General features: G+C 40.9%; 1 protein-coding gene across 7 annotated transcripts in view; it reads left to right on the plus strand.

The window, feature by feature from the left end:
* Positions 1 to 16,610, plus strand: part of CUL5 (cullin 5) — a 91,706-nt gene that overhangs the window by 46,892 nt on the left and 28,204 nt on the right. For 5 of the 7 annotated variants that reach the window (XM_038400543.2, XM_038400578.2, XM_043504224.1 and 2 more), the window contains 7 exons: positions 586 to 727; positions 1,229 to 1,374; positions 3,097 to 3,177; positions 4,824 to 4,917; positions 8,324 to 8,454; positions 13,032 to 13,139; positions 13,962 to 14,026. In XM_038400543.2, coding sequence (XP_038256471.1) covers positions 586 to 727; positions 1,229 to 1,374; positions 3,097 to 3,177; positions 4,824 to 4,917; positions 8,324 to 8,454; positions 13,032 to 13,139; positions 13,962 to 14,026 — 767 coding nt within the window. Of the gene's footprint in view, positions 1 to 63; positions 728 to 1,228; positions 1,375 to 3,096; positions 3,178 to 4,823; positions 4,918 to 8,323; positions 8,455 to 13,031; positions 13,140 to 13,961; positions 14,027 to 16,610 lie in introns of all 7 variants that reach the window. The other 2 variants (XM_043504226.1, XM_043504223.1) reach the window with 2 other exon arrangements.

Genomic DNA, 16,610 nt, shown 5'->3' on the forward strand with positions numbered 1-16,610 from the left:
GCTGTAGCTAACGAAAGCTTATGCTCTAATAAATTTTAGTCTCTAAGTACTCTTATCTAGCAGTAACTCTTTTTATATGGGGACTACAGCATTGACTGAAACTGCTCATTGCAATATCTGTGTAACTCACTGATTATTTTTACGTTGTACTCACAGAAACAAGTGATCACCTGGCATTGGATGCTAATAGCTTAATCTAATAGTTATGAAAATCTAAGGCAATCCAACAGTTGTTTACTTTTTTTTACATACCCTTTGCTCACTTACTAATGGCTATTTTATCTTAATTTTTCTACGTAAGCCTTTGAGTCTGCCAACTGCTGGACCACTATTTGACATTAGCTCCAAAGTTAACTGCTTTGTATTGGGAGACCTGTTATGTCCTTTAGTTTGTCAGTGCGCACTTAGGGAACTTCTAGTGTACGTCAGCAGGGTTCACATAGACAATTAGTGCATGGCATAGTTGAGTTCTCCAGATTTACACCCCAGCTTGCTATGCAGTAAGTGCTCGTGTAGACATGCTCTTAATTTGAAGTTCTGCCCATCCCTTTCTAACTGACTTTTTTTTTCTTCCTTGTTATTTAGCTCATGCTAGATACTTGGAATGAGTCCATATTTTCAAATATAAAGAATCGACTTCAGGACAGTGCAATGAAGCTGGTCCATGCTGAAAGACTAGGAGAAGCTTTTGACTCTCAACTTGTTATTGGAGTTAGAGAATCATATGGTATGTCTTATACAGTGTGATCTCAGCTGCATGCTCCTTTCTATTTCATAGACTTTCATAACATGCCTTCAACTAGATGTTGACAAAGGAGGTATGGTTGGAATGATCATTATAATATTTTTGTATTGATTATTAGTGGTGTCTAAATGCACTTGCCAATGGCAAGTAATTTCACTGGCAGATGAGCCTGCTCACCAATTTCTGCAAAATTGAAATGTACATTTTAAATAATAGTTTTATCCCTTAATGTTGCAAAGAGATCCTTCTAAATATGACACCTGGCAGTGCAGTCCCAGTCCTAGATCTTGGGCTCCAGCGTGAGCCTAAAAGTCTACATAGCAATGTAGAATTGGCTGGCATGGGTCAGCTGCAGGTTTTTCTTTGCTGTGTAGACATAACTCATTATCTTCAAAAGAAAAATTTTGCAAGAGAAATAATTGTTTTTTAGTCACATTCAAAGCACTGAATACTAGAATAAGATCTAAGTTTTTCTCTTTACAGTTAACCTTTGTTCTAATCCTGAAGATAAACTTCAGATTTATCGAGATAACTTTGAGAAGGCATATTTGGATTCAACAGAGAGATTTTATAGAACACAAGCCCCTTCTTATTTACAACAAAATGGAGTACAGAATTATATGAAATATGTAAGTATAAAGTAGGGCTGTCTAGCAACTAAAAAAATTAATCGTGATTAATCACGTGATTAAACAATAATAAAATACCATTTATTTAAATATTTTTGGGTGTTTTCAGCATTTTCAAATATATTCATTTCAATTACAACACAATACAAAGTGTACAGTGCTCACTTTATATTTATTTTTATTACAAATATTTGCACTGTAAAAAACAAAAGAAATAGTATTTTTCAATTCACCTCATAGTACTGTAGTGCAATCTCTTTATCATGAAAGTTGAACTTACAAATGTAGAATTATGTACAAAAAGATAACTGCATTCAAAAACAAAACCATGTAAAACTTCAGCACCTACAAGCCCACTGAGTCCTATTTCTTGTTCAGCCAATCACACAGACAAACAAGTTTTGTTTATATTTGAAGGATATAATGCTACCTGTTTCTTTTGCACAGTGTCATCTGAAAATGAGAACAGGTGTTCTAATGGCACTGTTGTTGCCAGTGTCACAAGATATTTATGTGCCAAATGCGCTAAAGAGTTGTATGTCCCTTCATGCTTCAACCATCATTCCAGAGGACATGGGTCCTGCTGATGACAGGTTCTGCTCGATAACCATCCAAAGCAGAGCGGACCGATGCATGTTCATTTTCATCATCAGAGTCAGATGCCACCAACAGAAAGTTGATTTTCTTTTTTGGTGGTTCGGGTTTTGTAGTTTCCACATCTGTGTGTTGCTCTTTTAAGACTTCTGTAAGCATGCTGTACACCTCATCCCGCTCAGATTTTTGACGGCACTTCAGATTCTTAAACCTTGGATTGAGTGCTGTAGCTATTTTTAGAAATCTCACATAGATACCCTCTTTGCATTTTGTCAGATCTGCTGTTAAATGTTATTAAAACGAACATGTGCTGGGTCATCATCCAAGACTGCTATAACATGAAATATATGGCAGAATGCAGGTAAAACAGAACAGGAAACATACAATCCTTCCCCAAGGAGTTCAGTCACAAATTTAATTCACATATTATTTTTTTAAATGAGCATCATCAACATGGAAGCATGTCCTCTTGAATGGTGGCCAAAGCATGAAGGGGCATACGAATGTTTAGCATATCTGGCACGTAAATACCTTGCAACGCTGGCTACAAAAGTGCCAAGCGAACACCTGTTCTCATTTTCATGTGAGCTTGTAAGAAGCAGGCAGCAGTATCTCCCATCAATGTAAACAAACTTGTTTGTCTTAGCGATTGGCTGAACAAGAAGTAGGACTGAGTGGACTTGTAGGCTCTAAAGGTTTGTATTGTTTTTGTTTTTGAGTTATGTAACAAAAGAAACCTACATTTGTAAGTTGCACTTTCATGATAAAGAGATTGCACTACAGTACTTGTAGGAGGTGAACTGAAAAATACTATTTCTTTTGTTTGTTGCTTTTACCATGCAAATATTTGTAATAAAAAAATATAAAGTGAGCACTGTACACTTCGTATTCTGCATTGTAATAGAAATCAATATATTTGAAAATGTAGAAAAACATCAAAATTATTTAATAAATTTCAATTGGTATTCTATTGTTTAACAGTGCGATTAATCATGATTGATTTTTTTTTTTGAGTTAATCGTGTGAGTTAACTGCGATTAAACAACAGTCCTAGTATAAAGATAGTCATGTGATAACTGTTCTGTTGTTGTTAGTACTTAAAGTGATTGCTGTTTTGCTTCTGTACAGGCAGATGCTAAATTAAAGGAAGAAGAGAAAAGAGCATTAAGGTATCTAGAGACAAGGCGCGAATGTAACTCTGTAGAAGCGGTAAGTTTAAAAACTTAGTTGTATATGTAGTAAAATCATGTGCAGTATTTCAATAGTAGTAAAGGTTTCTGTTGTCAGTTTTGATCATAATTTGTCTTGCATTATTTTATTCTGACTGTAATTGCAGTCGGAAGATCTGACCTACTAGAAGCCTTTTTTTTTTTAAATCCACTACTAGTTTTACTTATTTAAAAAAAAATAAAAAAAAAAATTAGTAGGCCCTACTTCAAAGGTCTCCAAAACATGGGGTGTGCCCCCTTAGGGGGGCGCGGAGAAACGTTCTGGAGGGCATGGCATACCTGGGCCAGCCCTCATAGGGGGCGGGGAGAGCACGGGACCCAGCTCTGCTTCTGGCTCTCACCCTGTCTACTGGGCCCCTCCTGCCGGCCGGCCCCACACCTTAACCAAGACTCCACTCCCAGCCCTGCTCCGAGCTGTGGCCATAGTCTCAGTCCCCGTACCCATGTCTGTGGCCCCCTTCCCAGAGCCACGGCCTCACTCCCGGCCCTGGAGTGGAGGGGGGGCCGTGGACAAAGGTAAGGGGGAGCGTGAAGTAAAAAGTTTGAGGACCACTGCCCTACTTTGTAGTTCGGAGCCTTACTAAACATTCTGTGGAAAATACAGTAAAAGGACATAGTTTAACTTCTAACCCTCCTGTTTTAGATTCAGTACGGATTGGGTTTGCCTTTTTTTTTAAATGTAAGCTAGTACAATTTATGTGGATTAGAGGGACTTGGGAAGTAGGTAGGCAATCATAGGAGGTAAAAGGTTATTCAGTGCCAGTTTACAATATCTGGAAAAGTTCACTATTTATCACATGAAAATCCCCAAACACTTCACAACTAATAAAATGACTAAATTTCCTCCTTCCATAACTGAAATGTAACCATCTCAGGTGTGAAGTACATCAACAGTTTACCAATGCTCGCCAAACAGCTTAAGAAGGAAAGTGAAAAAAATACTTTATCAGGTTGAAACTTCAGGAAGAGATTTAAGTGCAGCAAGAAGCAATTTGTAATTGCCTGTGCTGAAGTTTGTTCAGCACACAAGGCTATTTTAAACAAATGCCCTAGGATCTGTAGTGGTCAGGATTTGTTTGGTCACATTCTGCATTACATCATAAGTGGGGCATCCCTTGCTAAGGTGAATGGTAAGCAGTATATAAAATTGTGTCTCATATGCCAATCCCTTGAACGTAGAAGTAATTTCTGTGCTAGAATTGTCATTAGGCCTTGTTCAAAGCAAACTAAGTCAGGTCAGGTAGGGTACACTGGAATGAGAACTATTCTTGGCTGATGGAAGTGTACTTGGAAACTAAGTAGGGTAGTTTCTGTTCCAGAACTGATACTCCCTTGTGAGGAAGAGGCCACAGAAATATTAAACTGTTCACTATTTTATGAGAGAAACTACTATATTTCCCATTCTACATGCTTTAAAGAAAAGCATCTATGAACTGAAGTATAGACTTTGTTTCATAGTGTCATAACTTCTGCATTAAGTACAGCCTATGAGCATGAAACATTTTACTGAGCTGTAGTGCATGAGGAAAGGCTAGTATTTATATTGAACATGAACTTGAGAGAGACAGAACAAACTGGCGCTCAAAGGATTGTAATAAGCTAACTATATTTCTTAATACATTTCAGCTTATGGAGTGTTGTGTGAATGCTCTAGTGACATCATTTAAAGAAACTATTTTAGCTGAATGCCAAGGCATGATCAAACGAAATGAAACAGAAAGTAAGTGAAGCTTTAAAAACATTGCAGCATGATCTCACGGTCAGCTAGGTTTAAAAAACTAATTTGTTGATAAATGTATTTGATTACCGTTTTGTAACTGAGGCAGCTACATGTTTCTTAGAATGAAAAATTTATTTCATATGGGGTCCTTTCATTCCACAAAAAGCATATGCTGCTATGCACCATCGTAGAGTAATACGTTTTTAAATGTGTTTATACTCTGTCCTTCAATACGCCCATTTGACTGACTGGATAACTCTTCTTTTCGTGAAAGGCCAATTGTGGCTAAGGATTTTTTTACACCCATTTATTATTCTTTCTTTTGCAACAACCTGTTTTCTCCAATTTTAATCAACTTTGGGGCTCTTCTTCAGAGCATGCAACCTCTTGAACTTGAGTAATTTTAAAAATAAAAAATCTCTCTCTGGGAGTCTCCCTCCTTCACCAAGATACTGCTTTTGAAGGCAGGGAAAGAGTTGGATGTATTAATTACTATTTCTGGTCCAGGACCAACATTTGGAAGAACGTACTGGTGAGTGAATAAAGTACCTCTGCATGTCTTTCACCTGTTTTCACAGCCAATATCTCAAGACCCAAAAGAGCTAAAGATTAATGCTGTATGATATTTAAAAGATGGTTTGAAGTGTTTGCTTCTAGAGATTTTGAGAGAGTGGTGTGATTCAAGTAGGAAAGATTTGTGAAAGTGCCGATCTGCTGGCCATTCAAGATAGTAGCTACTAAAATGTCAGAAATGAAGTAGGGGAATTGACAAAGAAAACTGGAAATCAGTGTGGCTATTTTTAAAAGCACAGGATCCTGCAACCAAATTGTTGAATTTTCATAACTGTATGAAGTTTTCATTTCTATACACATGTGAGAACTGGGGTTTCCAGCTTTCAGATAGTCTTAAGATCAAATATGTTCTGAAATGCCAGGTCTAGACGTGAATGTTTGTTTTATACTACATCAGACTGATCCCTCCCTCTAGCAATGCTTTCTTGACACTAGTCCAGGACTGAATATAGCAAAGTTCCAAACCTTTTCACCAGAGGCACCGTGTGTGTGTTGGGGCTGGTGGGGATGTAGGGTAAAGTCTTGTCTCTTCTCCTCCTCCCCCCCCCCCCCTTTGCTGCTTGGCTTGTACTGAGCATGCTTACCGGATTGAACATGCTCACTAACACTGCTGAAGCTGGCTGCCCTCACTACCGCCTCCTCCCAAATCAGCAGACATGGATCATGTCTGCTTGTTACAGTATAGCTTTCAGTCCCCAAAGGAGTACAGAAGGTTTATTTGAACCCAAAGCTATAGCAGTACTTCAAATAAGATACTTTCCTTAGAAACTTTGCTATTTACTCACATGCATCTCTGTTCCTTTTTCCATGCTAGAGACACACAGTGGGTGAGGTCCAGTAAAAGATGTTGCCTCACCCACTTTGTCTCTCTGATACCCCGTGACCAACACAGCTACAACAACATCTTTCCATTATGATGTTTATGCCCTCTCTTGAATTGATCTATATGGTCACTACCATCTCTTTCGGATCCCTCTTCAAAACTCACCTCTTCCCTATTGACTATTAGAAATCAGCCACTTGTTGGCTGGGTTAAGAAGGTAGATGGAAATAGCTGAATCTTAAATTAAAAGATGTAACCACACCTATAACACATTCTCCCCCCTTTCATATTTCATTTTGTCATTTTATATTGTAAGCCGGGATAGCGAATAGGCAGACTGAAGACCAAATCTGGACCTCCAGACACTTTTGAGTGGACTTTAAAGGTCAAATGGGCTGAAGCTGAGCTGGGGCTGCCCTGCCGCACAGTGCCGCCCCTGCAAGGGTGGGTACTGGGCCAGGCTGTGTGGCGCAGTGCGTCCCGGGAAACTGCTTTGTGCAGCCACAGCTCTATCCTCCACCTGCTGGCAGCAACTCTGGGTGGGCCATGTGAGTGAACGAACCGGTGCTGACATTCAGGCTCAGTGAGTGGGGCAAGCAGGGAGCTGGGCCGCCCGGCCCACCAGGTAAACAGAGCTGCCAAGTGCCTCTGGGCCAGGCCACCTGCTCCACTGCAGGGCCTCAGAGCCTGGCCAGGAGCGGTGACAGAGCCAGGCCCCAACTCCTGGTGTTGGGGTGAGGGGGAAGTCTGCAGGGAGGTGCTGACTGACAGGCTGGTGCTGCGTCCCTCACTCAAGAGTGAGGCTGCAGGTACCCCCTCGTGAGCCCCCCAAATAACCCCTCCCAGTACGTGTGTACACACACACATATGGGTAGGATCCTTTTTTTTGGGAACTTGAAATATGGTAACCCTAAGCTGGTTAGGGGACAATTGACGGGGTAGGGGAGGCGAGGGGTGGGAGGCAATCTGGGAGTTATATACCTAGAATCATTTTATTTGTCAAACCAAAGTTGTTAATCTTTGTAAACTCAAAACAAATTAAAAACTTAAAATAGTTGTCTGAAAATGTTCTAGTACTAATATTTGCATCTCTTTGACTTTTTATCTATGTACTTTCTCAAAGTCTCAGATGTAATTTATTACTTCTTTCCTGGAGGTTATTTTTAGGAAAAAAGTAGAGAGAGGTTGGAGATACCTTTCTTACTCTCCTTGTGGATGCAGTGGGGAGGAAGAATTAGAGAGGATATTGATTCCAAAAAAAGGGGCTAAAGAATTCTTGGCCACAGATGTTTTTTGGGACAAGCAGCAGGACCAAAACAATACAACCCTGCTTGTATATCCCTACCCAATCTTGCATCCTTGGTCAGTTTCACACCTACGTGAATGTAGGCTTCTAATTCTGAGATCCATTGTTACTAGGAAAGTTGAGGCAACTGGAGAGAATGAGTGTGATTGAAAGTCAGAAGGTGAGAGGAAGGGTTCGAGTTGTACCCCAAACTACTTCGTGAACAAGATGACACACAAATGGGATGTGGGATGAGAACTGCTTATGATATGAGATGCATTTACTTTGAACTTGGTTGTATATGTGTGTGTACAAGTAATCTAGCAAAAAGGAAAATAAATCAAACACTGATGGAAGGGGAGGATAATACATATATGTTCACTTCTTCCTGTTTGCCAGTGATTTCTTTATTACAGTTTTTTACTGGTGAATACAGAAAAGTTTTTATTCTCTAACATTCTACTAAGCATTTTTACGAACTTCTCAAAGAGAAGAATCCTTTCCTTGTGGAGTTCACATTTTGAAGAAGTTTCAGTAATATTAATATAAAACCATTTGAGGGGATGTATTGTTAAAGAGATAGCTTACTCTATTATTTTTTGTGACTTTTATGTCCCATTTGAGATATTAGTATGAAAGAACATACACAATTTTTATTTAAAGCATTGCCTGGTTGTTACATGTTGAGTGACTTAGTGGTTTCATCAGTATTTTGTGTTTTTCAGAGTTGCATCTAATGTTTTCACTGATGGATAAAGTTCCTAATGGAATAGAGCCCATGTTAAAAGACTTGGAAGAGCATATTGTTAGTGCCGGACTAGCAGATATGGTAGCAGCTGCTGAAACTATTACTACTGTAAGTGTATGTTCTTGGGGGGGGATTTCAGTAGTCAGCAAGAACCTCTTGCAAAGGAAAACAAAAAATGCCTCCTTCCCCCTCTCCCGCCCCCCATAGTGGGATTACTGGGTATGTTACATGTATGTGTAAAAATATATTTTTAAAATTTAATAGATATGTCAACAAATAGTTTGACTTTCTCTTTGTTTAAGGAGATCAGAATTTAAAACGGCCTAAAAGGAATTTTATATTATACCTGAATCTTCTTGCGTGTTTGAACTTTCATATGTTTTAATATATGGATCCAGTATTTCTAATTTAAAGAAAATGCACAGATGATAAATTAAAGGGAGCACATAGCAATCCCTATAGTTAGATGTATTAGCAATTTAATTATAAAGGACTTTTTCAATTGCTTTAACTTTTTGAACCTTCTACCTTTTGAGATTAAAATTTAGTATGCTTGTTCTGAACTCAGGAATGGTATTTTCTTTTTCTGGACGTTTCTCAAAAATGTTTGTTTTTTCAAGCAAGAGGAGAAAATATATTTTTCTGTTAAAGATTTTTTTTGTCCTAAATGGTGGGGGTTGTTTTTTAATAGCTGTAGTCGCACAGGAGAGATGTGATAGACATATAATACTAGGTACCACATCCCTGCTTCTGGGACATAGATATCCCTCTTGTTAGTCCAGTGAAAACTGATTTGATTTGGCATTTATAAGATTTTTCATACTCACTGAACACCTACACATTTTTAAGTAGGAAATTTCGTACCAAAAACTACATTAAAAGAATGCAAAAATTGTAAGCCAAAGCACTAAAGTTGGGGAAATACGGTTAACTTTGCCTACTTGTGCCTTACCTATCCATGTGTATTATGATAGTCTCTAATTTCTGATGGTCTTTAATTACGTGATCAGATATTCTTATTCTTCGAGGAGTGTCCCTGGGGGTGCTCCACTTTAGGTCTCTTGATGCCATGCGCTTGTCATTGGAAATTTGTGGTAGCAGTGCCCGATGGAGCCATGCATGCGTCATCTCGCGCCGCTCCGGGCGGTTACATAGCGGTGCACGGCTAACAGTCCCTCAGTTCCTTCTCTACCGCCTTTGGCTTGAGTCAAAGCGATCAGCAGTGGCCCTCTCTTACCTTAGATAAGATTAGCTTTTAGATAGGTCACAGTTGATAATTGTTAGTATAAGCAGTAGTTAGATATTCTACCCTTTATACTTATTTTATTTTACTTCTTAAAAATTTTTTTTCTTCCTTATCTACCTTTATACCCCTCAGTAGGAAGATAAGTTTATCCTCCCGTAAGATTACTACCATCTCTTTTTGTTGGGGGATAGACTTTCTCGGGCATGTCCGGACCACTGGGCTTCAAATGTTGCCTGACTTGAAGACTGTCAGTCCCGGTTTCTGACAGGCATGCACAGTGCATCTACTGCATGTACCAGCGCCAGTCCCTCAATCAGTAACACCCATTACTCAGAAGTGCCTACGCTGCTGGAATCTGACAGCCAGGGCAAGAAAAGCTAAGGATCTCCAACTTAAATTCCTTATGATAGAGAAATCACTCAGGCTGGCCTCAAACCCCTAGTCCAGGATACCTCCAGGCCAATGGTCACCAGCAGCAGCCTCTGACAGAGGTTCTGCCTCAGCAGCATCTATGAAGGAGATTTTACCTACGGCGGCTACCAAAAAGTGGTCCCAGAATTCTCCGCACAGGGAATCAGCCAAGAAAAAGCAATCCCTGCCCAAAAAATGTACCCCAGTACTGATGGCACTGAGTGCATCAGACCATAGGACCTTCCGGTACTGAGAGTCCTTAGAAAGTGAAAGACCCTATGAGGGCAAGCTCGAATGGAGGTTCACAGAGCAAAGTGAAACCCTCCACCTGAGCACCCACAGAGCCGAAAAGAAGCTTGGCAACTACCGACATAGTGGCGCCACCTGTGGTGCCTATGTGGCACTGCTTGAGATCTTGGGCACCGGTGGCTACAGTTCACACTCCTGGGCCGTCAGCAACACCGTCCCTGGTACCAAAGCTAACGTTTCTGCAACAGTTCATGAGACGTGGATCTATTAGTCTCCTCTACACCAGAGTCCTAGATCGGTACCAAGCCATTCGAATACTCACCTAGATCAGCTCCACCTCTGTCTAGTGATGATGAAGACGAGGATGACCCAGTCACATATACTCCTTGTCACTCTTCACCCAAACCTGGACTGTCTCATCTATCAGAACACCACTCATCTGCAGAGCCATGTGCCTGGTATGGGCACTGCCCCCGTGCTATTCCTACCGAACTGGCCCTACTGGGATCCATCAGCAATATATAGGACCCAACACTGCAGGTCTCCTAACCCACCAAGCTTGACAGCTGCACAGTCCCCATTGCCAACTATCCCAGCACTCTCAGAAACAGAAGAGGAAGTGACTGAGGAAACCGAGGACGTATCTGACCAGGAAACCTCGCCACCTGCACACCTCTCACCTTTGTCATCGGATGAAACCATAATGCCACCACTTCCAAGCTCTGGGATGATTTCAGGGCCTTTCAGGACCTCTTCAAAAGGGTGGCAGAATCCTTAGATATTTCATTAGAACAGGTACCTGAATCTCAACAGAAGTTACTGGACATACTCCAGTCATCCCCATCAGCAAAGATAGCATTACCGATCAACGATGCTGTTTTGGAGCCTGCAAAAAACATCTGACAGACACCTGCCACAGCATCATGCAAGAGATCGGACAAAAAATATTATTTGCCATCTAAAGGAGCTGAGTTTTTTATTTATACACCCCACACCAAACACAATAGTGGTGGAGGCAGTAAATGAGAGGGGGAAAACAACTCCACTCCAGAACAGCCCCATATGATAAAGACTGGAAAAGATTAGACCTCTTTGGCCACAAGGCTTATTCCTCCACGACACTTCAGTTCCGCATAGCTAATTATGCAGCCCTGCTGACAAAATACACACACACTATCTTTTCAAAAATGTCATAATTTATTGATAGTCTGCCTGATGATTAAAAAAAAAAGAACAATTTAAAGTTAATATCGCTGAAGGACATCTCATTGCCAGAACAGCTTTATAGGCCTCTCTTGACTCTGCAGACATGGCTGCATGGTCCATCGCGGCTTCTGTGATTATTTGCCATGCATCCTGGCCCCATCACTCAAGGTTTCCTAGGGATGTCCAGGCTACGGTCGAAGACTTTCCCTTCAAAGAGCCAAAATTATTTATGGCCAAAATGGATTAGTCTCTCCACACCCTGAAAGACACAAAGGCAACTTTGAAATCACCGGGTATCTACACGCCTGCAAATAAAAAGAAAGAGGGCAGGTATTATAACCAGAGAGTCGGATCGCCACCATATACACAACATAGAAAATATGCCCAGCCCTCCAAACAACAGCAAACCAGACGTTGACAGACCCAAAACCAACCTTCAACGTCCCAAATATCCAACACTAGAGAGCAGTTTTGAAGGTATGCTTGAGGGCACGAGACAACCGCACATTCTAACACTAAAACTGAGACTATCTCCTGACCATTCGGAGATTGTCACATCGATGACCTTCCTCATTGTCATCACGTCCGCCAGGTGGGTGAGAGAATGAGGTGCCTTAATGGAACATCCCCCATACACAACATTCTTTAAAGATGGTTACTTTATGACCACACCCCAAGTTCCTACCCAAAGTTGCCTCCCCCTTTCATTTGAATCAACCCATTTACTTACCTGTGGTTTTTTTCCAAAACCCCGTGCGGATGGGAGAGAGGCATCAGTCCCACACTGGACGTCCGAAGAGCATTAGCTTTCTACAGTGAAAGAACAAAAGTATTCAGAAAATCACCAAGACTATTTGTCTCCATAACAGAATGCTCAATGGGTCAAAGCATCTCAAAACAGAGACTATCCAAATGGATATCAGCATGCATCCACTTTTTCTACCAAAAGAGCAATCTACAAGCCCCAGTGGGAGTCCGCACACACTGTACCAGAGCACAGGCAACATCTGTGGCCTTTCTTAATAATGTCCCCGTCACTGACATTTGCAGAGCAGCACAGTCAGCATCAGACGTTCACTTTGGACTCTGTGTTATCCAGCATCAGTAATGGAACTCCGGAGACCCTCCCTTCCACTGAGTCACCTAAAGTCACCAACAGTCACCTAGAGTAGAGCATCCAGAGGGATGCTCCTTGAAGAAGAGAAGTGCAGTCCCTGAGGTTCTTCATGATGGTTGTCCCTGTGGGTGCTCCACTACCCTCCCTACTCCCCCCTTCTTTGGAGTTTCATGTAGATTCTCTGTGGTAGAGAAGGAACTGAGGGACAGTTAGCTGCATACTGCTATGTAACCGCCCGGAGTGGCACAAGATGGCATGGTGTAGTCGGGCACTGCTACCACAAATCTCCAATTGCAAGCACAAAGTGTCAAGACTTTAAAGTGGAGAACCCACAGTGAGAACCATCTCAAAGAACCTCAGTTACTGCACAAGGTGAGTAACCTTTTCCTCCCCCCTCCCCCCCGGAGATTGGCTTTTGTTTTCATTTGTTTTGTTGTTTTGCTGCTTTAATTTTAGGATTCTGAGAAATATGTAGAGCAGTTGCTTACGTTATTTAATCGATTTAGTAAGCTGGTTAAAGAAGCTTTTCAAGATGACCCGAGGTTTCTTACTGCAAGAGATAAGGTATATGTTTTAATTTAACTGATCTTTGTCTTCATTTATTTTAAATTGTTGGAATCCATAATAAATTATGCCTCTAAAATCTCATTGCCCATTTGTTGATGAGTCCAGAAAGTCTGTTCTTATGCTAATAAACTTGTTGAATAAAAAGCTGGTTAGAATCTTTTTAAGGTAATTGGTAACCTGATTTTTATTTTTATTGTGGTAGTGCCCAAAGGACCCAGTCAGGGCTGGAGCTGGCAGTTTTGTTTAACGGTACAGCACCTATGAAGATGCTGACTATGCTGAGGAGCTTATAGTCTAAGTGTCTGATTCAGCAAGGTAGTTATGTTCCAGGTTGTCCGTATAATTCTAAATAGTCCTCTGATTTCAGTGGAACCTCACACATGCTTAAAGTCCGGCATGTGCTGAAGTATCTTGTTGAATCAGGGCTTAAGAAAAAGCTGCGTTTCGGTACGTTAGCATTAGCCTACTTCCAAGACATTCTTAGTGTTGAATCAATTGATCAGTGCTATACATTTCCAGGGCCTGTCAGTGACATACAAGAATTGGGGAAATCACGGACAAAGCTCTGGAAATGTGTAGCACTGATGAATTAAAATCAATTGATTTAATACAAAAAAAGCCTTAGCCTGCTTCCAAGACAAACATATTGAAAAGCAATCTACAAACATATTGGACGAATAAAGGACCTGGATTAGAGTGGTACAGACACTTAATATAGTAACTTTAAAAAAAGGGAGATGTGAGTTGTTTCATATTTGAATACATCATTAAAAAATTGAATGAAGTGTTTTATACTGTTGTTTTAACTATTCATTTTAGGCATATAAGGCAGTTGTGAATGATGCTACAATATTTAAACTTGAATTGCCATTGAAGCAGAAAGGGTAAGCCATTTAAATACCAATGTGATTCAAGTATGTCAAATTTAAATTTGAACAGGCAAGTTCAATAATGTTTTTAATGTTTTAAAAACACTATGTAATGTCATACTGCTGTTTACTTTGAGTGCTTTTGGGATCAACAGAAATGCAAAAAAGGCCTTTTTGGGCTTTGTACCCTTTTTCATACACTGAGGAACTTTTTCACGTGACAGCAGATCAGTGATATAAATAAAAAATGTAGCCTATCAAACTGGCTTTTACTTGTAGTATTTTGTTGCTGAAATATTTTTACATTGTTTATAATGACTTGGAGTTGGGGTTTGTATAAGTTGACGTAGTCCAGGACTGTTTAGGGATAGTGATTTTTTTTTAAAAAAAAATACCCCTCTTTTTATTAAAATGGCGTTTTTATTAATTATGTAAAGTTGCTGTTGAGCTTTGTAATGCAGAAATCCTTGTCTCTTCATATAATGTTACTGGACTGTCACTATCCAGACTGCTGGATAGTCCTCTTTCAAAAGTCATACTTGGAGCTGGCAGTGAGTACCAAGCATCTTCATTCCCCTCAGATAGGGTACAACTTTTACTTCCCTCTACTGTTTTAATTTCTGAATCAGGCAGGAAGGAAGAGTCCATTGTCATCAGCTTCTGTTCTATTGCACTTTATTTTATACACATCTGTTACTTTATTTTTCTCTGAGATAATGATGACAACGGAGGAAGTGGGATGAAAGAAGAGAAAAGACATCGGTGTACTATGTGTAGAGAGCCTAGTGCAGTAGTTGTTCACCACGATTTTTGTGACCTGTGAACAGACTGTGAATTTCCACAGCAAGGCAGCAGTTTCGAGCTATAATTTGAAGGAGAGAACTTTAGTTAAAGAGACCACCAGATGGTCACTAGGTCCAGAAGGACCTTGTATCAATCAGGGCATGATAGGAAAATCCTTGTGTCCAGGCAATAGGAATCCTCAGAACGTAAGCATTCAAACTGAGAATGGAAAACTTGATAAGCTATAGAGACGCTTTTTTGGCCAGGAGCCTCATTTGGAAAGATGAAATTGCGCATTCTCTGTCCTATGGAATGTCAGCATAGGATTATATACAATTCCTGAGTATGCTATGACAATCTGCATCTAAATTCTGTAGTAGTCTCCTTTATAGGGCCTTACCAAATTCATGGTCCATTTTGTTCAATTTCATAGCCATAGGATTTTAAAAATCATAAATTTAATGATTTCAGATATTTAAATTTCACGGTGTTGTAATTGTAGGTGTCCTGACCCAAAAAGGAGTTGTGTGGGGTTGCAAGGTTATTGTAGGGAGGGTTGTGGTACTGCTATTGTTACTTCTGTGCTGTTGCTGGCAGTGACACTGCCATCAGAGCTGGGCAGCTGGAGAGCAGCAGCTGCTGGGCAGAACCACCAACAGCAGCAGCGCGTAAGTAAGGATGGCATGATATGGTATTGCCACCCTTACTTCTGCGCTGCTGCCTTCAGAGCGGGGACCTTGGTCAGCAGCCACCACTCTCTGGCTGCCCAGCTCTGAAGACAGCAATGCAGAAGTAAGGGTGACATGGTATGGTATTGCCTCGCTTACTTCTGCACTGCTGCTGGCTGGATGCTCAACCAACAGCCATTGCTCTCTGACCATGCAGATCTGAAGGCAGTGCAGAAGTGAGGATGGCAATACTGCGGCCTCCCCTTAAAATAAACTTGACACCCCGCCCCCCAACTCCCTTTTGGGTCAGGACCCCCAATTTGAGAAACGCTGGTGTCCCTCATGAAATCTATATAGTACAAGCCAGCGTTTCTCAAACTGGGGTCCGTGGACCCCTGGTGGTCTGTGAAGGTACTCCAGGGGGTCCGCCAGTCCCACTGATCAACTCCCCCCTCCCCCTCAGGAAATGGCTGTTCAGTGGCATGCAGGAGGCGCTGGGAGGTAAGGGGAGGAGCAGGGACAGTATGTTCTCGGGGGAGAGAGCAGGAAGAGGAGTGGCAGGGATGGAGTTGGGGGCAAAAAGAGGTGGGGCCTTTCGGGAAGAGGAGGAGTGGGGATGGGGCCTGGGGCTGAGCAGGGGGCTTGGGGGTCCATGAAAAAATTTAAATCAAAATGGGGGTCCTTGGGTTACTAAAGTTTGAGAACTGCTGGTATAGGGTAAAAGCACACAAAAGACCAGATTTCACGGGGGAGGCCAGATTTCACAGTTCATGATGCGATTTTCGTGGCTGTGTATTTGGTAGGGCCCCTACTCATATAAAATGAATCTGCTTATAATAACCATATGATAGCTGTATCCAGTAAAAACGGGTCCTTCTTATAGTTTACTATTATGGGTAGAGGCTGTATTTTTCTTTTAATTCTGGTTTTAAAATTGTGAAGTAATTCAGTATCTGTTTTAATTTGAAAAACTGAAAACTTTGTATTCAAAGAAGTCAGGGCTTTTGTGTAATGATTAAGTTTATGTAGAAGTCAATGTGATTCCTCTAAAACTTAAACATTCATACCATGTTGATACTCATAGTCCGTTGTATCTTCAGTACCTAGTATATCTTGTTGCTTTTTTCAGGGAGTCTCTTAATTGTAAA

Source organism: Dermochelys coriacea, chromosome 1 (genome assembly GCF_009764565.3).
Source record: "Dermochelys coriacea isolate rDerCor1 chromosome 1, rDerCor1.pri.v4, whole genome shotgun sequence".
NCBI lineage: Eukaryota > Metazoa > Chordata > Testudines > Dermochelyidae > Dermochelys > Dermochelys coriacea.